Genomic DNA, 18226 nt, shown 5'->3' with positions numbered 1-18226 from the left:
GAAGGCGTTGCGTATTAAAGAAACATATCTGCACCATATGACTTGGAATCCGCTGTCGGCGCATCAGAGGAAGAACAGACAGGCAGGAACTTGAAGACCATCAGAATTTTAGACGCAAGTTTGGTTCTCATCTCTTGGTCTCTCACTCGAGGTCGTGCCCCTAGACGATTCGAATTTTCTCCGATTTTCATGTGCACGACTAACTAGGAACAGAAACAAGTAACATCGTCCTTTTTTCTATTATCACAGATCTTATACTACGTACCTAGAAGACTTGGGGGCTGTTTGGTACCCAGCCACAGTCTGCCACGCAAGGTTCAACTTAGGCGCCCAGAAAAAGCACTGTCTTTCTCATCAACCAAACAGGGTAATATTTTTGTGGCGGCGCCACAAAGTGTGGCGTGGCAAAATTTGGTTGTAAACCAAACAAGAATTGGGAGCTGATTCTGTTGACGAAAAGAAACTATCTGAACACCCTGCAAATTTCCAGCGAAATTCACATAATCTCCGAGAGCTCATTTATGCTGATGACGCTTCAGTCACGCCTTCTCCCACTTCCTGAAAGCCTCTAGCAAAAATACTAGAGGGGAAAAAGACAACATCCCAAAACAAAAAAATAACTGGAATACTTCTTAATCTTATTATCTCAAATCCCCCCCCCCCCCCGGGTGTCCCCCTCCCTCATGAATTCCTTCGTGGATCCATTGTCCCCTTTCCACACATCCAGACTCCCCAACCTCCACTTTCGAGCAATAATATCAAACCATGCAACGTCTATCACCCCCAACTGCCACTGTCGAGTAATACTATCAACCATACCATCAAACCACCTAATTAATAATACTATTTAAGGTGTAGAGCAAGAATGATTAGCAAACAAATTTAAGGTTCAGTCATATCATATCGTCTGTATGCAAAGTTAGTGTGCTGATCAAAGGAAGTCACGTGCTCGAGCAGTCAAAAATCAAAACCACCAAAACTCCCGCCATGACAAGGGAAAGGGCATTACTGTATAAAAAAAATATATATATATAAGCAAAAGTTATATATAGATAAAAAGAATCAACATATCATCCTATAACCACTCGAATATACAGAAACCTCACAACATTGTCTGCCCAGTTCAAACTCTCAAGATCTGCACGACCAACCCATGCTCGACCCTCATCAACAAGTATCGATATATAAACATTAGTTGTTAGAAGTGGAAAGAGACTCCAAAACCGATGAAATTCAACAACACAGCACTTAAATAGATTGTCTACATTGTCGGCCAATAAGCCTGCATTGCTCTGGAAGCAGGGAGCAGAGTACCTGTCCCTTGACACGACAAAGCTCGCCATCTATACCACAGCCATTGTGTGTGTTTGGACCAGGTTTAAGCTTCACTGACTTCACCTGTGTCAATGTCAGATCAGCATTAAGATTGAATCAGCATTCTTCTTCGGAAATAAACAGAATATTTGAAAAAAAAATGCAGCAGCTGCTTTTTATAAGCTAATGCTCATGACACAGAGCATGTAAATGAACATGACAGACCCAACAACGGGCAATCATCAGCAGCTACATAGGTACCAACAATGCACCATTCTGTTTGGGGTCTCAAATAATCAAGGTCAACAAGAAGCGCTGGAGATACAACTTACAGCTTTATTAACAGGCTCAATAGTTTCATTTGGGACATGTTGATCATAAGAATATTTTTTTCCTCCAAAAAGGAAGGAAAACATACATTTAGAAAGGAAGATATGCCTACTTAGAATGCATAAGAACATGCTCAAGTTGATGCAAAACAATGACATAGATTTAGTATAAAGTTCTTCAGAATCCCCAAGTAGATAATGCCATAAGATTAGCCTTACCTCTATGAAATATATTTTTCTTCAGAAAGTCAAAACAAAGCTACTAGACTATGGAAAAAAATGGGAGAAATGGACAATAGCTTGAGCAAAGAGAAGTTAAGATACCTTTACATATTCCACGTAGGGCAAAGAAAGATGGCGACCGAATTGCAGAAATATGAAAAATCTCAGCAACTTCCATCTTCCCTTTCCGCCAACTAAAAGTAAGTCCAAACTGTTGTCGTCATGGGTTGCTTTCGGTGCAACAACCTGTGAACTCAAACTTTGCACTGTCTTGCACGAGTGATTGCATACTAGGACACCAAGAAAATGTCCTTTCCTAACTACCCATTTCTCATCCAAATTTGGCACAAGTTCCATTGGTGTTCCGAATTCCCTGTCCTCTGGTGGTCCAGGAAGTTCAATGGGGTGGTCAGGCTCCCAAGTTAGCTCACTGTCCCATTTTGGCCCTGTGTCCCACTTTGGTTCAGAGTCCCAAATAGGTCCTGGATCTGATATTGTTGAGGAAATGTCTTCCTTGTCGTGCATTGATGGGGCTGCCCAAGACAACCGTGTGTCATTAGTACACGTCACACCAACTGAATTTCTCTCAGTCCTTGCTTTGGACCTGGTTCTTGGCCAGAAGGATCCATGATGTGGTTGGGGGCGTAGCACTTCTTCAGGTTCGGAAACAATATTACTTCTGCCCAGAGACAAGCGTTTTGCTTTCGGATCAAGACCACGTACATAGTCTGACGGTTCAGTGCTTGCCACTGTACTACCTGATGTATCAACATCCCCAAGTGACATCCGACTTGGAGTCATAATAGAATCAATACTGGACAAACTGGATGCCCGCGGAATTCCTTCTCGCTTTGATCTGCTGTGCTTTACATCACCGTAGACATTGGACAAGTTTGTTTTTTCTTGATCTGAGCCTTTTCCATTCGCGGCTATGTCCTTTGACAAAGGAAGATATTCTAACTCATAGAAGTAGCTAGGCAAACATAAAAATTTCAGGACTCCAGCCACGAAATATCGAAGAGGGCCAAATTTCTTTTGATATTTCTCAGAAAGTTCCAGGACTGCAGCAAAGTAATAAGAAATATTTTCAGCTTACTTCTCAACATCCATCAAATTCACTGATGCAATGAGCTCGGTCAATTCAGATAAAGATTTTTTAGCAATTAAGAAATAAAAAATACGAATATACTATCATCTGGAAAGGCATAAGAATAGTTATATGTAATAATGTGCGGGTAATTCGTTCATAAAACTTTATATCATGCAATAAATAAAAGAAAGCTAATTCACATCACGATTAGCAACTGCATGCTGTCAACACAGATATTGTTTACGATTTGGAATTAGAATGACAAGATCAGTAGAAATGCAGCTCAGAGCCTACAACATATTTCAAATAAAATGGAACTAACAGTAGATTTTTCTTTCCATGACAGGCGTGCATAGCTAATTTATTATATGATGTTACACCTAAGAGTTTCCTCTAGTAGTTTTTTTTTCCTGAGACCAGTTTCCTCTAGTAGTTGATAACACAATAGTTTCCCAAACTAAATTGCAAAGGGATGATTGGATGACCACAGTGAAGAGCAAGCTCCATCCTAGTATTTATTTAAGACACATGAGATTTCATGGCATTCTTCAAAATGAACAGATGTGGCATCTAACCAGCAAATCAGTTACAACATGCATCTGAAAATCAGAACTAAAAAACATTGAAATGAAATAAATATAATGGCTTAGATATGAGGTTACCATCACTAACAAAACCATAGTATGAAACAGTTGAGCCAAAGTGTAATTGACCAGATTGAATCCACTCGACAGCCAAGACGTCGAGAGGCGTACACCCACCCTGTTACGATGGAATTCTCATGAGAGCAGGATTTAGTGACAGCCTTATTTCAACAAAATCAAAGTAAGCAAAATAATACTGCTGGAACTCTCCTCATATAGTAAGTCACGATAGAACCCTATAGTAACGATAGTAATGGGGTCTTTGAGAAAAAGAAGAAACTAAGCATACCTTAACAATTAATAATGATGCGGAAATAGGATCTCTAACTCCCAAAACAGTCCAGACGAGTGAGTTGTCAGAGCCTGCAGGAATTATTCCAACTGGAATCGATACAGCTTCTGTTCTATCACTTCTGAGAAGAAGACCATTGAGCACCTGTAGAGCTATAAATGATGAGGTAGCAAATAATATAATTATTACCAACCAACTATACTACAAACAGCAAGGTCGAACCTCGTTTACAATTCCATCACCTCCCACACACACGACTCCTGCAAAAAATAGTCAAGATATCAATAGACCAGTTAAGATGGTTGCCTGTACCAAGATAAATCACATATCTATATGTTTAATGTTCATACCATTAGGGCATGTGCTGAAATCAAAAGTAGATATAAGAGATTTTGCATGCCCAGCATGAGTAGTTTTAACTACTTCCATCCGAAAGCCTGCAAGCTGCATCAAGTTTATCACTCAATTAGTAGTAGCTAAAATTATTAGCAAAAATATGTATGCAGTAAAGCATAACAATATGCACAGATTTTAACACAAGCTACTAGATTAAATGTGGCATAGAAAATAAGTGTTGACAAAGACAGCATTTTATGTTCCTTCTCAAGAGTTAATGATGCCACACAGGCAATTGAAACTGGCTACTGCTCTTTTTTTAATCTAAAACAGTAAGTTGCTACTGTAAAACCAGAGTAAGGAGATTAAATGGTCACTACATAATGAAACAAACACAACTTTTTACTCTAGTCCCAGAGCTGCATCCATTATTTCAGTTCCTTACTACTACAGAGTCATAAGAATGAAGAGATTAGAATTCATAGATGATAGATGTGGTCTCATTTATTTTCAATGACACCAAGAAACAGAAGATCTGTATGATTTTTCAGTTTACACATGTACAAATTGAAATCATACAAAATATCCAACAAGTTTGCATTCAAACCATGAAAAAGTATATCCAGATCTTTGCAATTTCAAGACGGAAGAGGACATTCAGTAAGAACATAAGAAACAGAATGGTCAAAATGAAGTCTCAGGAAGAAACCCTATCAGAAAAATAGTTGAACATCGCTACTCAATCACCAGTTGTTTATACATTTACATTAATGTAGACATCAAAAGTACCTTAAATATAGGTTCTGCTTTCTCATGGAAAACTTTACTTGATCTACCATGTCCAGATCGAGGGTTCAATATAACAAGTACTCTTTGTGGAGGTTTGCATTTAATCGGTGGCTGGTCAAATAAAGACTCACAGAGGGGGTTATCTGAGTCTTGATTGATACTAGATGCTCCAGGGTGAGGTAGTAAATTAACATATATGCTTTGTTCAGCAAAGCATGTCACCCACAAAATGGCCTCGTCTAAGGTAGAGGCTATAAAGCAGAAGTCTTTCTGAACTCTGCGTGTCTTTCCAAATAAAGACTTTTGAGTTGGGTATGCATGCACTGTAAAATGTTTGGCTCCAGAATTATATGATACCTGCCAAAATATAAACAGAGCACAAAATATCAGCAAAGTGATCCAACAGAGCCAATTAATAATACAAACATCTCATCATCTGAACTTACAGAGACGACATCCTCCAGGAGTAGTACAGAGGAACCCCAGATCAGAGCTTTACTTGTGAGTCTAGCATCAACCGCATCAGCTTTCCCATTTGCTGGTAACTGATTATTATCGCTTGTGCTTTTATTTTTCTTATCAAAAATTAACTTTCCAGCATACACTTCGTAACCTAGAAAATTGGACCTTTCATCTGCGACATCAATTTTGTGGTCATGGTTTTTTCCTTTTTTAGCATCTTTGTCGTCAATAGCCAAGTGCTTCTGCCTTGAAGATCTTGTTTTGCTTCTTTTCTCCTGAGTACTGGGCGAAGAATGTTGTCCAGCTGACTTTTGAGAACGCCTGCTACTAGAACGGCGGCTAGATTTCTGGGATAAGCTTCTTGAAGTAGGATTTTCAAGCTCAGTTCCGTCCATTTCTGTCTGTTAGACAGCCCTTCAGAACATTGGTCTTGGCAATGAATTCTATACCGCTCCAGGGATGGATGAGGCATCACGGCTCCAAAGCCATATGAGAAGGTCCGTATAATTAAGTAAACTGCAATAAAGGAAACCGTCATAGTAAGGAAATCTTTAGTGCATATAGTGGGCAATTGTTCAGAGCAAGTGAGCTGCTATGCGAGCTCCTTGACCAATCGCATTGCTGAAGCACATTCAGCAAAACAAAAAATGTCTTGAACATCTTAGGAGCAATTTCGTGTCAATAGTCAACACTAGCTTTTGGCACATAAGCAAGCGTGCACCCCAATGGTTTCCTATGCAAACGGACCTCACCATGCATATTCCTGCTCCAAGTATCATATCAATCTCAATCTATGTATAATCTTGTCTCATCACTCAAACAAGCTAGTTACGTTTAGCTTTTCAACTGTAAATTCTCAGAAATTGATCTAGGGGTTAGATGCATCTTTTTTTTTTCCTGCAGCCTACTCCTTGAATACCAACATCAAGAATTCAAAATGGGCCATCAAAAAAGCAATGCTGCTGAACTATTATCAGGGGAATCATCTGCCTACACAAACGTTCTAGGAAGAGGAACACATGTCATCAAACATAAGTGGTACAGTATATCAATGATAGCTTCAACCCACAAAACACAAGGCCTTGAATGCTAACACCAAGCATTTCTCCAACTCATATGAGTATGCGCACTATCAAATGATAAGAAAACGAGAAACAGTATACCTGGGGCTGTATCAGCCCGACTACTAGTTCACAGCGCATCCCCGCGTAACAAAAAGGCCGCTAGCAATTTGGTATTCCATCTAGGCACAGGGGACTCACAAAACTAACAATCGCAACACACCACAAGCACCTGAGAACTATCGACGCCAGATCTCGCCCGACACAGTTCAAAATGCTAAACGCGCAGCTCACCGAAGTCGCTAATCGCAGAGCACCGAGTCCCAGACAAACTCGAAGCAGGGAGCAGAAGGGAAAGAGAGAGGGAAAAAAAGAACGACGAGCATCATCACCAACCGCACCTAACACGAAGATTCCGCCGCAAGGAAAGCACCAGCCGGATCGAAGCTCGCGAGGGGGCGTACCGAATCGAGCCCCGCCCCGGTGGGCGATCGGATCCGGCGATCGAGCCTGGCGGGCGGGCGCGCCTTCGAGCGGGGCGCGCCTCCTGGACCTGGAGCGCCACCTCAGCCGCCGCCGGCGGCGGCGGCGGCGGGAGCTGGAGAGATACTTGCGGGGGTGTGGTGCGGGAGGAAGGGGGACCGGCCCGCGCGCGACGCGGTGGCGACAGGGGAGCTGGGGGTGTCAGGCCAGGGCGTGCGCCGATTCGGTGGGTTTTAGCGAGGAAAAGCAGCGGGGGGCGGGGGAGGGGAATGGAAGGGGAAAAAATGGCGTGCCGGACACGAGGCGGCGTCCCCGGCTGCCGCTGCTGTTGGGAGGCCGGTGCGGTGCGGTGGGACGGGGGAGTGGGAGGAAGGACTCGGAGAAGGAAGGCAGAGAGATGGAGACGGAGAGCTGGTGGGTTTGGTGAATCGGTGGTGGTGGCGGCGCCCGTCCGCTTGCTCTGTTTTTCTTTCTCTCTCGTCACCGCTGTTGGTTCGTTCGCCTCGGTCCCGGGGTTTACGCGACGCTGCGTGCGCCCGCGTCTGGGCGCGCGGCGGGGTGTTCTGGGCTACACCGCGACGTGCCGGCGTGGTCGGGTACCCCGGGGGGGGGGGGGGGGGGCAGGCTGCTGACGATGACTTGCGCACCGCCGCCACCGCCTGTTGAGTGTTGACGATGTCTTGCGCACCGCTGCCGCCCACCGCAAAGATTTGACGAGGACCTGCGAGACGAAAGGATGCCTGAGACTTTGCATATGTGTGGCTTTCCCCAACGGAGGCTAGAGAACGACACGTTGATCCGGTATCGCTCGTGTGGTGATGATTCTTTAACCGTAGCACATAGTAGGAAGGATAGCAATGAGTTAGGCGATCACCGTATCTCGGCGGATCATATTGGCCCAGCGGATTGACCGGACAGCTTGCTGTTCCTAAATTCGACGCCCCGGTCCAAACTGGCCGGTGGTTCGGTATTTTGTCTAAAAAAAGTGGGGTGGTCGCCGTGTTCCTGGATGGAAGGTTGGGCGCAGGTTCTTGAATGGCAACTTGGCGCGACCTCTATGTTTGTTTCCTGGCGAAGATTGTGGCCAAGACCTCGCAGTCGCAGGAATGGAAGAACATTTCCAAACCAGTGAATGCTAGCATGCAAATTTTCAGTTCTGCTGGCGAGTAACGCTCGTACCAACATGGCACGTTCGCTCTGCGGGGATCAGCTATTCAGCACCGACATGTTCGTCCTCGCCTCTTTAGCGGTGTAAAATAGTCAATAGTGGTATATCTTTTTTTTTCCAAAAAAAAAACAATAGTGGTGTATTTGTTTGCTTTGGGCCTTTTGGCTGTTGATAAGCGAGAATATCATAGTTTCGTAGTGCTGTCTTTTTCTCTCCGGCCCAATCGCCAAATAAAAGTAGTCCAACTAACTAAGGTTGCAACTAAGCAAAGCTCGATGGATCGAAGTAGTTGGATCGAGTGATTGGACAGCGGGTTCTTTGACATTCTGGTGTGCAGTACAGCATCAAAGGCTGCCTATATTCTATTCGAGATGGAAGTCTACTCAGTTTGTTGTGCTTAGCCTTGAACAAATAGGATACCTAGTGTGAGAATATGATTATTTTTTCAGGTAGGACTGGGACTCTGCGAGCACTCTAACATTTTTTTTTCAGGTAGAGCGTTTGGCCGTTTGCCCGTCTGAAAGCGTTGCAGGTTTCGCAATTAAGTGAAAAGAAAAGGAAAATAGAAAGGAGTAGCAAACGGGCTACGACTGCTACCAGTGATGGGCTCAGATTCGGCTACAGTCACGTAATACGGCCCAATATTGTAGCCCGCTCCCTTTTGGGTGGGGACAATACAGGACAGAGGATAAAAGACCGACCGACCGACCCACAAGTGGGGAGCATGGGCTCGCAAAGTCGCAAGGCTTCGCTTTGAAAAAAGGCCGGCCTTTTCATGGTACAACCCGACAGCCGCACGGGCCACCCTATCTGGGCCGTAATGCTGAAAGCATATCATCTCCACCATCATCCTCCCATCTCCTTCTGCAAGCTAAGGTAATCCTCCCTCACTCAGAAAGCACGGACGTATCTTGATCAAATTATTCTGGGCCCTGTTCACGCATGGCTCATGAGCTGTGGATCATGACGCTCCAAAACCGATTCTTCTTGTGTCAGAAGCCTGCTTAAAGGCCTAAAGCATCCAAGCTTGCTGTCCCCTTCTTTTTCTCCAGCTTCGGTGACTGACTTTACAGTACTACAAAGCTCAGCCCCTTTCTTTCACACTGCAGAAAAAAAGGCAGCAACCATGTAGTATGTATCTTCTTTCCAAGCAGCTGGTGTAACTGTCCATAACGGCATAAACTCCGCAATTGAAGCATTGAACCACATGTTGCTTCTTGTTCTTGAACCTTGGCACATTTCATTTCGCTGTTAGAGGCCCCGAGAGCTCATCATCCTGTAGCAGGTCAGTGAACGTGAAGCCCTGCTCGCACGCGCAGTAAGCCACCCCACTTGAGGTCCTTTCTACACGGGCGCGGGCGCGCAATGTACCAAGCAGTAGGTGCTGCGTACGTATCACGAGTCACGACGGGTCGTTTTCGCCGCGCCAAAGCACTCCCGTCAGTTAGTACGAGCCGGGAACGCCGCTCCGATCCGAACGGCACCGGAAAAGCGAAAGATTCCTGGAGATATCATCAGGGGCACGCGGCCGGCTTTGATGGCCATGGGGCGCACCCTTTCGGTCGGATCAGCAGAAGAAAGCCCTCCCCCGCGGTAGCTCCCTACAGTAACCCCCGCACGAGAAGACGGCGCAGGGTGGCCTCCTTTCGGCCGGCGCCAAACATTCCCGACGCGACGCGACGCGCGCGGCGCACGGCGGCGAACATGCGATCCGCCTCGGTCGGCGGCGTGCCTGCCCAGTGCCCGAGCGCACGCGGCGGCGGCGGCCGGCCGGGGCACGCGTCGCAGTAGTTCAGATACCGGAGGGGTATTAGATTAGGATTTAGGACGATCAATCATGGTACCGCGATACTATATTACTCCGGGCAAGAGGCAGCAAAGTACATCAGTTCCAGGGATTTCAGCTGCAAGCTGCCACCCCCGGCTCGGAATCATGGCCGAGTCATGGGCCCATTTTAATACATTTCTGATCCATAGATCTGCAGCAGGCAGCTGCCTGCGCCATGACGTGCCTTTCATATCTATTCTCCCCTGGCTCAGATGCCCTCCAAGTTGCCGCCGGGCACGGCGCGATTCACCTGGACGCCCTGGGCCCCGCCGTGAGGGAGCTAAGCTAGCGATCGATCACAGGCTCCAACCGGCAGAGAACGTCCACCGGTGGATCGATGCGATGCGAACGTGGAGGAGGTGTAGAATCCGACGGCCGCCACAGGCGCACAGCTAGTTGAGGGTGCGTTTGGTTCAGCTGTGAGCTATGAAAAAACTGCTGTTAGATATCTGCTGTGAAAAAACTGTTGTGAGATGCCTGCTGTGAAAAAGTTGAAAGTCGTTTGGTTTAAACTGCTGTGAGTTGTCGACTGTGAAAAGTTATATATTATCTTTATGCAAATTGACAGTGTACAATATTTCTTTACGATGATCAAATTCTTTTTTCTTTAAATCTTTATTTATATATATGAAAATATTTGGAGTTAACTTTTTTATTCTTTTTTATTTTTATTTTCCTATATATAAAAATCTTTATTTTCTTATATATAAAAAGAATTGAAAGGGTATATATATGACTAATAGTAGGTGTGTAGTTTTCATAAATTCGAAAAAACTGTAAAAATATGGTACAATCTGCTTTCAAATTTATAAAAAAGTAGTTTTTTCAAAACAGCCGTAGAAAAGCTGAACTCTTTTGGTTTCAGCTTCTGCTTTCAGAAAACATTGGGAAAGCTGAACCAAACTTAACCCGGTGGGTTCGGCTCGCTGCTCGCTTGCGAATCTGGGTGTCAGATCTGGAGGCACTCCCGTGATTGGATCTCGTCATGCCGCGCTCGCTGTGCCACCGCCAGTTCCAGTAGGGTGCCTCACATTCACGCACGCGCCCGGCCGGCGGTCCAGGTGATCGAGGTCGCGTCGTGCCCAGTTGCCTCCGCAGCTGCCTGACGGGGTGACGACTGCGATCCATCACCGCGATGCGGCCAGGCCGGAGCCATAAATGGGCAGGTAAGTAACCGCAATAAAACGGAGCTGGGGGCTGCGTGCGCCTGCTGGATCCTGCCGCGATCCCGATCGGCCTCACGTGCCGCGGGAGACCACGGGCACCATGGGCGCGGCACGGAACGGCGCGGCGCGCTGCGCGCATGCGCACCCGGAGGGCTGGCGTGCCCGCCCTCCCGCCCCCGTCGTCCGGCCGGTACGGTACGGAGAGGCCGAGCGGGGTCGCCCCTCGCCCGCCCGTCCGCCCCACTCCACCCGCGCGATGCGTGCCCCGCGAAAAAGGTCGCGGTTCTAACTTGTCGGCGCGGCCGTAACGGCCATAAGCGCCCGGTTTACTACGGCGGATCACGCTCCCGGGCCGTCCGCGGCGGGTTACGGTTGCGCGCCGGTCGGCCGGGGCTTGATTACGGCGGCGGCGGCGGCTCGAGACGGCGGCGAGTAATGGCCGCGCCACGCCGGCTTTTTCCATGCGGCCAGTGGTTGACGGTTGTGGCGAGGCCAGGGCCAGCCGATCCCGTGCCTGTCTGTGGCAAGCCTGCTCGTGGGCGAGGGATGGGGGCGATGTGGTGCCGTGTAGCACCCCACTCACCGGCGGCGATCGATCGATCCGGCATCACGGTGCGTGCACGGACCGCTCGACGCTTGGTCGATCGAGCGATTGGGGCATTGCGACCTAGCGCAACATGCACACCTCGGGGAACCAGATTCACAGGTGAGGAAGCTAGTACAGGAGGGAATCATATACGCCGGGGACGACGGGCACATGGCCATATTCCTGGGCGGGTCGACGGATCCCCTCTCTCTTTACGCGACAGGGCGTGGGCTGCGATTGTTGTTGGTTTTTTTTTTGAAGAAGCTGCGATTGTTGCTAGATTCGCCCTGTGCTGTGACGACGGGTGGATGTGATTGTTGCTTAAGGTACTAATTCGCCGGGTGCCCAGCTAGGAGCTAGCGCTCCTGTTCCTCCGCCCGCCTTAGCCAAGGGACCGCGCGCCGCACGCCGGCATGTGGCGCTGCTCGCGCGAACAGTGCCCCCCCCCCAGCTCATCCGCCCTAGACGGCTCGCCCGTGTGCGGTTGCGTGATGCATGGGCGCACGGATGGGTCGCTGTGTTTGCGCGTGCAAACCGTGCGCCCGTGTCGGTAACTCTGGCTCGACGCCGGCGCCGCCCGCTTCACGGGCAGCGCGCGGCACCGGCCGCGGTCGGGCGGGGGGCGCGAGCTCGAGCACACGCCGACCGTGTGCGCGGTTTGACGTCACGGAATCGGTTACCCTCCTCCGGCTGCTAGCTGGCTTGCCGTTGCCCCGATGGAGATGTTCGGGATCGAGATGAATGATGGGTGAAGAAAACGAACGGATGGAGGAGTGAGTGAGTGGCCGGATCGGTGGATATCGATCTCTTGGCGTGGAGCGGTGGGGTGCGCGCACGATCCGATCGACCAGTGCTCTGTCATCTTCGATTTGCCAGTGAGCAGCGCATCTAACGCCGATGGGGACAGTGTCGCGGGCTGTCGCGCGCGCGCCCCCGTGAGCTGGAGCGCGTCCGGACTCCGGACGCCTCGCCTCGATCATGGGTTCTGGTTGTTCACTTGTTCCTCGTCGAGTTCACTTCGCCCACCGAAGCATTCTAGCTGACGCGGTGACCGCGTGACTGCCTTTTTAATTTTTGTCCTTTTATCGTTAGCAAACTGATCGGCTGTAGTAACATCTTCTAAGGTGTTCAGAGATCGACCTGATCAGAATGTGCCGGACGACATGGCAGTAGGACGCCCACTTGGCATGTTTAGCACTCGCCCTGAACTATGACGCTCGCTGGCACCCGGACGCAGCAACTTGCGTGGCCGCACGCGCTCGCCACACCACACCGGCTGCTGGCACTTGCCCCGGAACGAACGGGTCAGGGGCTGGCAGGGCGCTGGCACCGGCGCGGCGCACTTGCAACTCCACATGCGCACGAATGTTGCGTGCCAACGGTCGAATTGGGCGCGCGCGGGAGAGGGAAGGTTTGGTACGCGGCTCGGGCCCGGGAGCGAGAGAGGACGTCGCGAAAAGGCAGCTGCTTAGAGCTAGCGACTAGCGAGGGGAGAGCCGCACGAGGCCACCGCGCGGCGAGGGGGCCCACATGAGGATGTGTGGAGGGGAGGCCCCCCGCGGCTTTATTCCGCGCTACCGCTGTCTGGCCATTCCCGCCGTGCTCGCTCCCTCTCGCTCTCGCGCGCGCCCCCACGGCCAGGGGCCGGCCGCCGGCACACGGCGGACGAAGGCGTGGTAGCTCCGGTCAGATCCGCGCCGCGCCGCGCTCGCACGCATGGGTGCGTTGAACAGTGCCGCGCCTTGTTTGCGCCACAGCCGAAGCCGCACTGTCCCGGGGCCGGTTCCGGTAGACGCCGCTGGTGCCAGAAAGGGCGGGCCGAGCTCGACGGAGCTATAGCCTGGCTAGCTAGCGAGGCAGGACGGGGGAACAGGGTAACATGCGCGGCGGTGCCGGTGCGGTGCGGGTGCGCGGCTCGCCCGTCGATCCGTCGTCCATCGATCCAGCACCGGAGACAGGCACCGTGTCCTTTTTCTCGCGGGCGGGGATAAAGCGCTTTTGCGACCGCATCGCACAGCCGCGGCAGCCCTCCGCAAAGCGCGAGCGCCCGGGCTGCTGGTGGTAAACATTGATGGACGGGGGAGCTTGAGAGGAGGAACAGGGTCATGTGCCCGCATGAGCGCGGAGCCGAGTAAAAGCCAGTGCTTGTAGACGGAGGAGCGAGCTGGCTGGGCGCGCCAAGTTGCGTTTGGTAGCTCTGGCTGGGCCAGCAGGTGCTGTGCTGCTGCGACCTGCTGGAACCCAAGCCTGAACCTTTTCATCAGTGCCGCATGAGCAACCGGGGATTAGACGTGAACCAAGTGAGGGTTAAATAATCACTCTCTCTGCGTACGAGTTTCGTTCGCTTCTAGACGCGTCCAGATGCGATCTGCCTGCGCATAAACAAAGAAGAGATCGATCGATGGAGGAACCGAAGCGAACGGGGAGGGCGAATGGGGGGAGAAGAAAAAGACCAGCAGCGTGCCGGGGGTGGTCCCCGGACGATGATCGGAGACGGCGCGACGTATCCTAGGAGGGGGGAGGTGAGTGAGCGGGGTCGCGACACTTCAGGGTACAGACTGGAGGGAGGGGTGGCCCGACGCCCTCTTGTTGGCAGGGCAGGCACGGAATGGAGCTCGTAACTTCCACGGCAAACTTTGTCCATGGTCCCCGGACAAGCCGCTTGTGGATGCACACTGGATTGGGGGTCTCCTGTGCTGTGCAAGGGAAGGTCACCGGGAAAATGAAGCCTGACCTGTGACTCCACAGTCTGGCATGCAGACATGCCGAACCACTCCTACGGAGATGTCGTACTCGGAACTATCATTCACGCTCATGTCGGCGGGGTACTGGAGCACTGACAGCCTTGTTGAGGTTCAGTAACTGAGGTTAGTTGGGTTGCAAAGAAGCAGAAGAAATGGCGTTGGACCCGGTATATATGGGCGAGATTCAGAGTTCCTCTCGTCAGTAAACTGCAGAAAGAAAAAAAATGGCCGCTACGATTTGACTCTCCCCACGTTGACTTCCTCGGTATCACCATGATCAAAGCCTCGAAAAAGTACCGGAGAGGAAAGGGACGGCATGCATTTCCAAATCCTCGCCGCCGGTCGAGAAAAAGAGCCGTGCGATAACGGGAAAAAGGGAAGCGCCGTCATCATATTTCAATGACTTAACCGAACGCGGGCCACGCCACCACACGGCGGAGATGCTTGACTTTGCTGCCCCAACAGAGGGTTTGCATAGTTGTATAGTACTCACGTATCATCTGATCGTGATAATTGTTTCGGAGAATAATCAGCGTCATGCGAGGCATGGCTCCCTTAGTTTACTTTATCTTGGGGGGCATCCTGTAAAATGATTAGCCTCGCCAACACAGATGAACCGGAGCGAAATTTTTTTATGAGTTTCAGACAAGCCAGTGTCCGCTTGATTTCGATTATACTACACACGTATCCATCATGTCCTCCATGATTGTCTGCGTCGTTGTTACAGGGTTACAGCTGGTAAGTTGAGCTTCATGGGCCCGTCCTTCAGCAACATTTTCAGCTAGGAGAGACAGCTACGTTCTAACCGTTTAGTCGCGGTATACTATTGAAACTAGTTAAGTATTTCAGATTGGTCGGCACGAAGTCTCTAAGGTGTCTAACGTGTTTAGATCTAAGGACTAATTTTTAGTCCGGACCGTATGGAATGTTTGGTATCAAACAGAGGGATTAAATATGAGCTAATTGTATAAGTTGGTACTAATTCACGAGAGAAATCTATTAAGCCTAATTAATTAATTATTAGCACATATTTACTGTAGCAAACATGATCAAATTATAAACTAATTAGGCTTAATGGATTCATCTCGCGAATTAGTCTTCATTTATGCAATTGGTTTTATAATTAAACTATATTTAATATTTCTAATTGGAGTCTAAACAGGGCCTTTATACGATTGCTGTTCACTGATTTAATAGCTGAAACAGGGCAGCATAAGTACACTAGCCTGCCGCTTTCAGAAACAGAAATGATTGAGGAGAAATGGAGATCAGGGCCTACCTCTGATAGGCTTAACCCCTCGTAAAATGATATGGTAAGTTCTTTTGAACCGAATATGGTACAATTAATTGACATCATTAGAGTAATTTTGTCCTATTTTTGCCGGTACAAACGAGGATGGATTAGCAGATACTTCTAGTTAAATAGGGCCGGAACGGGATGGGCTACCCCTACTGTCTGCTGACTAGATGATCTGCATCTCACATCGATGGATTGGATCCGCGAGAGAGAGAGAGAGAGAGAGAGAGAGAGAGAGAGAGAGAGAGAGAGCGCAAAAAGTATAGTGGCTCGCACAATACTGATTGTATTATTCATTGGCGAGTCATGATTTTTCTTCAGACAGTACTGTATTTTAGGCGTAGTACCTACTATGTCGAAATGTCACAAAACCTGATCCGATGGCGTTATCGTTCTTGCTACTTGCTAGTTTTGTAAAACTTGCGTGAGTAACTTTGGAATGTGCATCTCCTACCTAGCCCCTTCAGATGAGATCATCACATTTCTGCTTGCCTCGACAAATACAGATGTGCCTTGCGCGTCTTGCCTACGGCACGGACCACGCGAACAGCGTGCTCCTGCAAACCCAGATCAGAACCGATCCAACACCATCATGATTGCGCAAACCGTAAACGTAAGCACCTATGATTTTGCGAGCGCGTTTTCTGAAGATATAGCTAGCTGCATTCAGTATATAGCAAGCCACCTCTTTGATACTTCTACAAAGTTTGCCACGCAAGCTCATCAGCTGGTAGTTAATTAAAGTTAACAAAGCGCTCTTGTTTAATCCGCTGCCGCTTTATCCGATCCATCCGTGCCCGGCGGCCATCATTTGTCTACGTGCCGGCCCGCGCTCATCAGCAAGCTCGGGGCATCGGCATCACCAGTCATCACTGCCTCGATCTCGAGCCGGTACAGTAGCATGGATCACGCACGCTGCGCAATCACGGGAGCGCCGAGTGCGGGAGGTCGTGCGCCAGGAGGGTCAGATTCCACCACCAGCGCACGCAAACACCCCGTCCTCCTTTTTTTTTTAACTTTGCTTGGGCAATGATCAACAGCTAGCGGCCTATGATTAGGTTTAGAGAACTGCCAGTAACAGTAGCGGTATCAGGGGGTTAATGATGGCTTGGCTGGCTGGGACAGCAGGAATGCGCTGCGGTTGCATGCTCCACGCCAACCTTGAACCGCAGTGTTACTTTAGTGTAGACCGGCCGGTTCCTCGAGCTGTACCCTCCCGTGATTTGATTTGAGCGAGTATGCGTATGTTGCAAAGATGCATGTGATGGGCTGCCTATGGGTATGCTTCCCAGATATTTTTATGTACTTTTTTTCTTTGGCAGATACCGGCATTAAGTTAATCACGGATTATAATCATGGACAGGAGCAAAATGGTTAGAATGGCAGATCCATATAAAACTGTCACTGCCAAATTAAGGTTTGGTTTGGAGCGACGAAAACTTACATGAATTTTGTCACATAAATAAAGCAATTCGATTGGCAATCGAGGAAGTTTTCCACTCATCTCGCGATCACTTCTCTTGTGTGGTATACTACATCTATCTCAATGAAAAACGAAGGGCGGTACTTAAGCTCATCGGATTAATAAAGGAACAGCAAAACATGCATGATCATGGGTTAGGTTATTCACGGCATACCAGATTCTCCATAAAAACAGTAGTAAAACTTCGTCGCGTCATCTGTAGTCATCCGGTCCAAACAAAGGCGGATGTGTAAAGGCTCCAATTCCTGAAACTCTTCCTCATCCAGCAAATTCCACTGAACACTCAGCTTCTCTAAGATTCTTATCATATGGGTATCTAATACTTACCCCTGATCCCAAAAAACAAGTAATTCTAGTTTTATTCTCAATCAAACTTTTTAAAGTTTGACCTAATTTATTATATAGAAAAATATAAACATTTATAACACCAAATATGCAAATTATGAGAAAATATATATTTGTACCTTTTGTATGCACACGATCAAGCTTTAAAAAATCTGACTTATAACAAAACTAGAGTGATTAATTTTTTAGGATAAAGGGAGCTAGTATGACTTTAACAATTATCCGCATGGACTGATGGACTGGTGGTGTATGTGAACAAATATATAGTTACAGAAAATACAGCGCGACTAATCACCTATCTACCATTTCAGGTCGACATACATGCATGCTGGGTCAAATCATTTTACCGTGACGCCACACATCAATCGTAGTCGCCCATCGGAGGATAGGCTACGTACAGAGTTTTAGTTTAGCCGCGTAAAAGATGATGATGATGATGACGACGACGACGATGATGGGTTAACCAGGCTGGTAGTAGCTAGTTAGCTCTGAAATTTCCAATCAAACAAACCATACGCTATTCATTATTAATCTTATTTGTTATGTACGGTTGGCTGTACGATTCATCCCGCGACTCCTTTGAATGG

At 48.6% G+C, this 18226-nt stretch overlaps 1 protein-coding gene across 2 annotated transcripts; it reads right to left on the bottom strand.

Annotated features, from left to right (window-relative positions):
• Positions 1-1001: 1001 nt before the first annotated feature.
• On the bottom strand, positions 1002-7461 carry LOC112899597 (sphingoid long-chain bases kinase 1-like). Of its 2 annotated transcripts, XM_025968125.1 has the most exons (9): positions 6941-7461; positions 5463-5994; positions 5017-5373; positions 4242-4335; positions 4114-4151; positions 3889-4035; positions 3618-3717; positions 1968-2926; positions 1002-1398 (listed from the first exon to the last, which is right to left on the bottom strand). In XM_025968125.1, exons 2-9 carry the CDS (start codon positions 5871-5873, stop codon positions 1249-1251), a joined length of 2256 nt encoding a protein of 751 aa, XP_025823910.1. In that variant the 5' UTR covers positions 5874-5994; positions 6941-7461; the 3' UTR covers positions 1002-1248. The 2 variants fall into 2 exon arrangements, with proteins under 2 accessions (XP_025823910.1, XP_025823911.1); XM_025968126.1 differs by lacking the exon at positions 6941-7461 and having other exon boundaries at positions 1006-1398; positions 5148-5373; positions 5463-5767.
• Positions 7462-18226: the final 10765 nt, after the last annotated feature.

This window comes from Panicum hallii, chromosome 7 (genome assembly GCF_002211085.1).
Source record: "Panicum hallii strain FIL2 chromosome 7, PHallii_v3.1, whole genome shotgun sequence".
Taxonomy (NCBI): Eukaryota; Viridiplantae; Streptophyta; class Magnoliopsida; order Poales; family Poaceae; genus Panicum; species Panicum hallii.
This window is presented reverse-complemented; position numbering and strand designations above follow the sequence as displayed.

Coding starts and splice junctions, on each gene's coding strand:
- LOC112899597 (XM_025968125.1), bottom strand. CDS start 5,873: ATGGACGGAACTGAGCTTGAAAATCCTACTTCAAGAAGCTTATCCCAG. Junction 4,336..5,016: donor AAGCAGAACCTATATTTAAG/GTACTTTTGATG, acceptor AACTTGATGCAG/CTTGCAGGCTTTCGGATGGA. Junction 4,152..4,241: donor TTTCAGCACATGCCCTAATG/GTATGAACATTA, acceptor TATTTTTTGCAG/GAGTCGTGTGTGTGGGAGGT.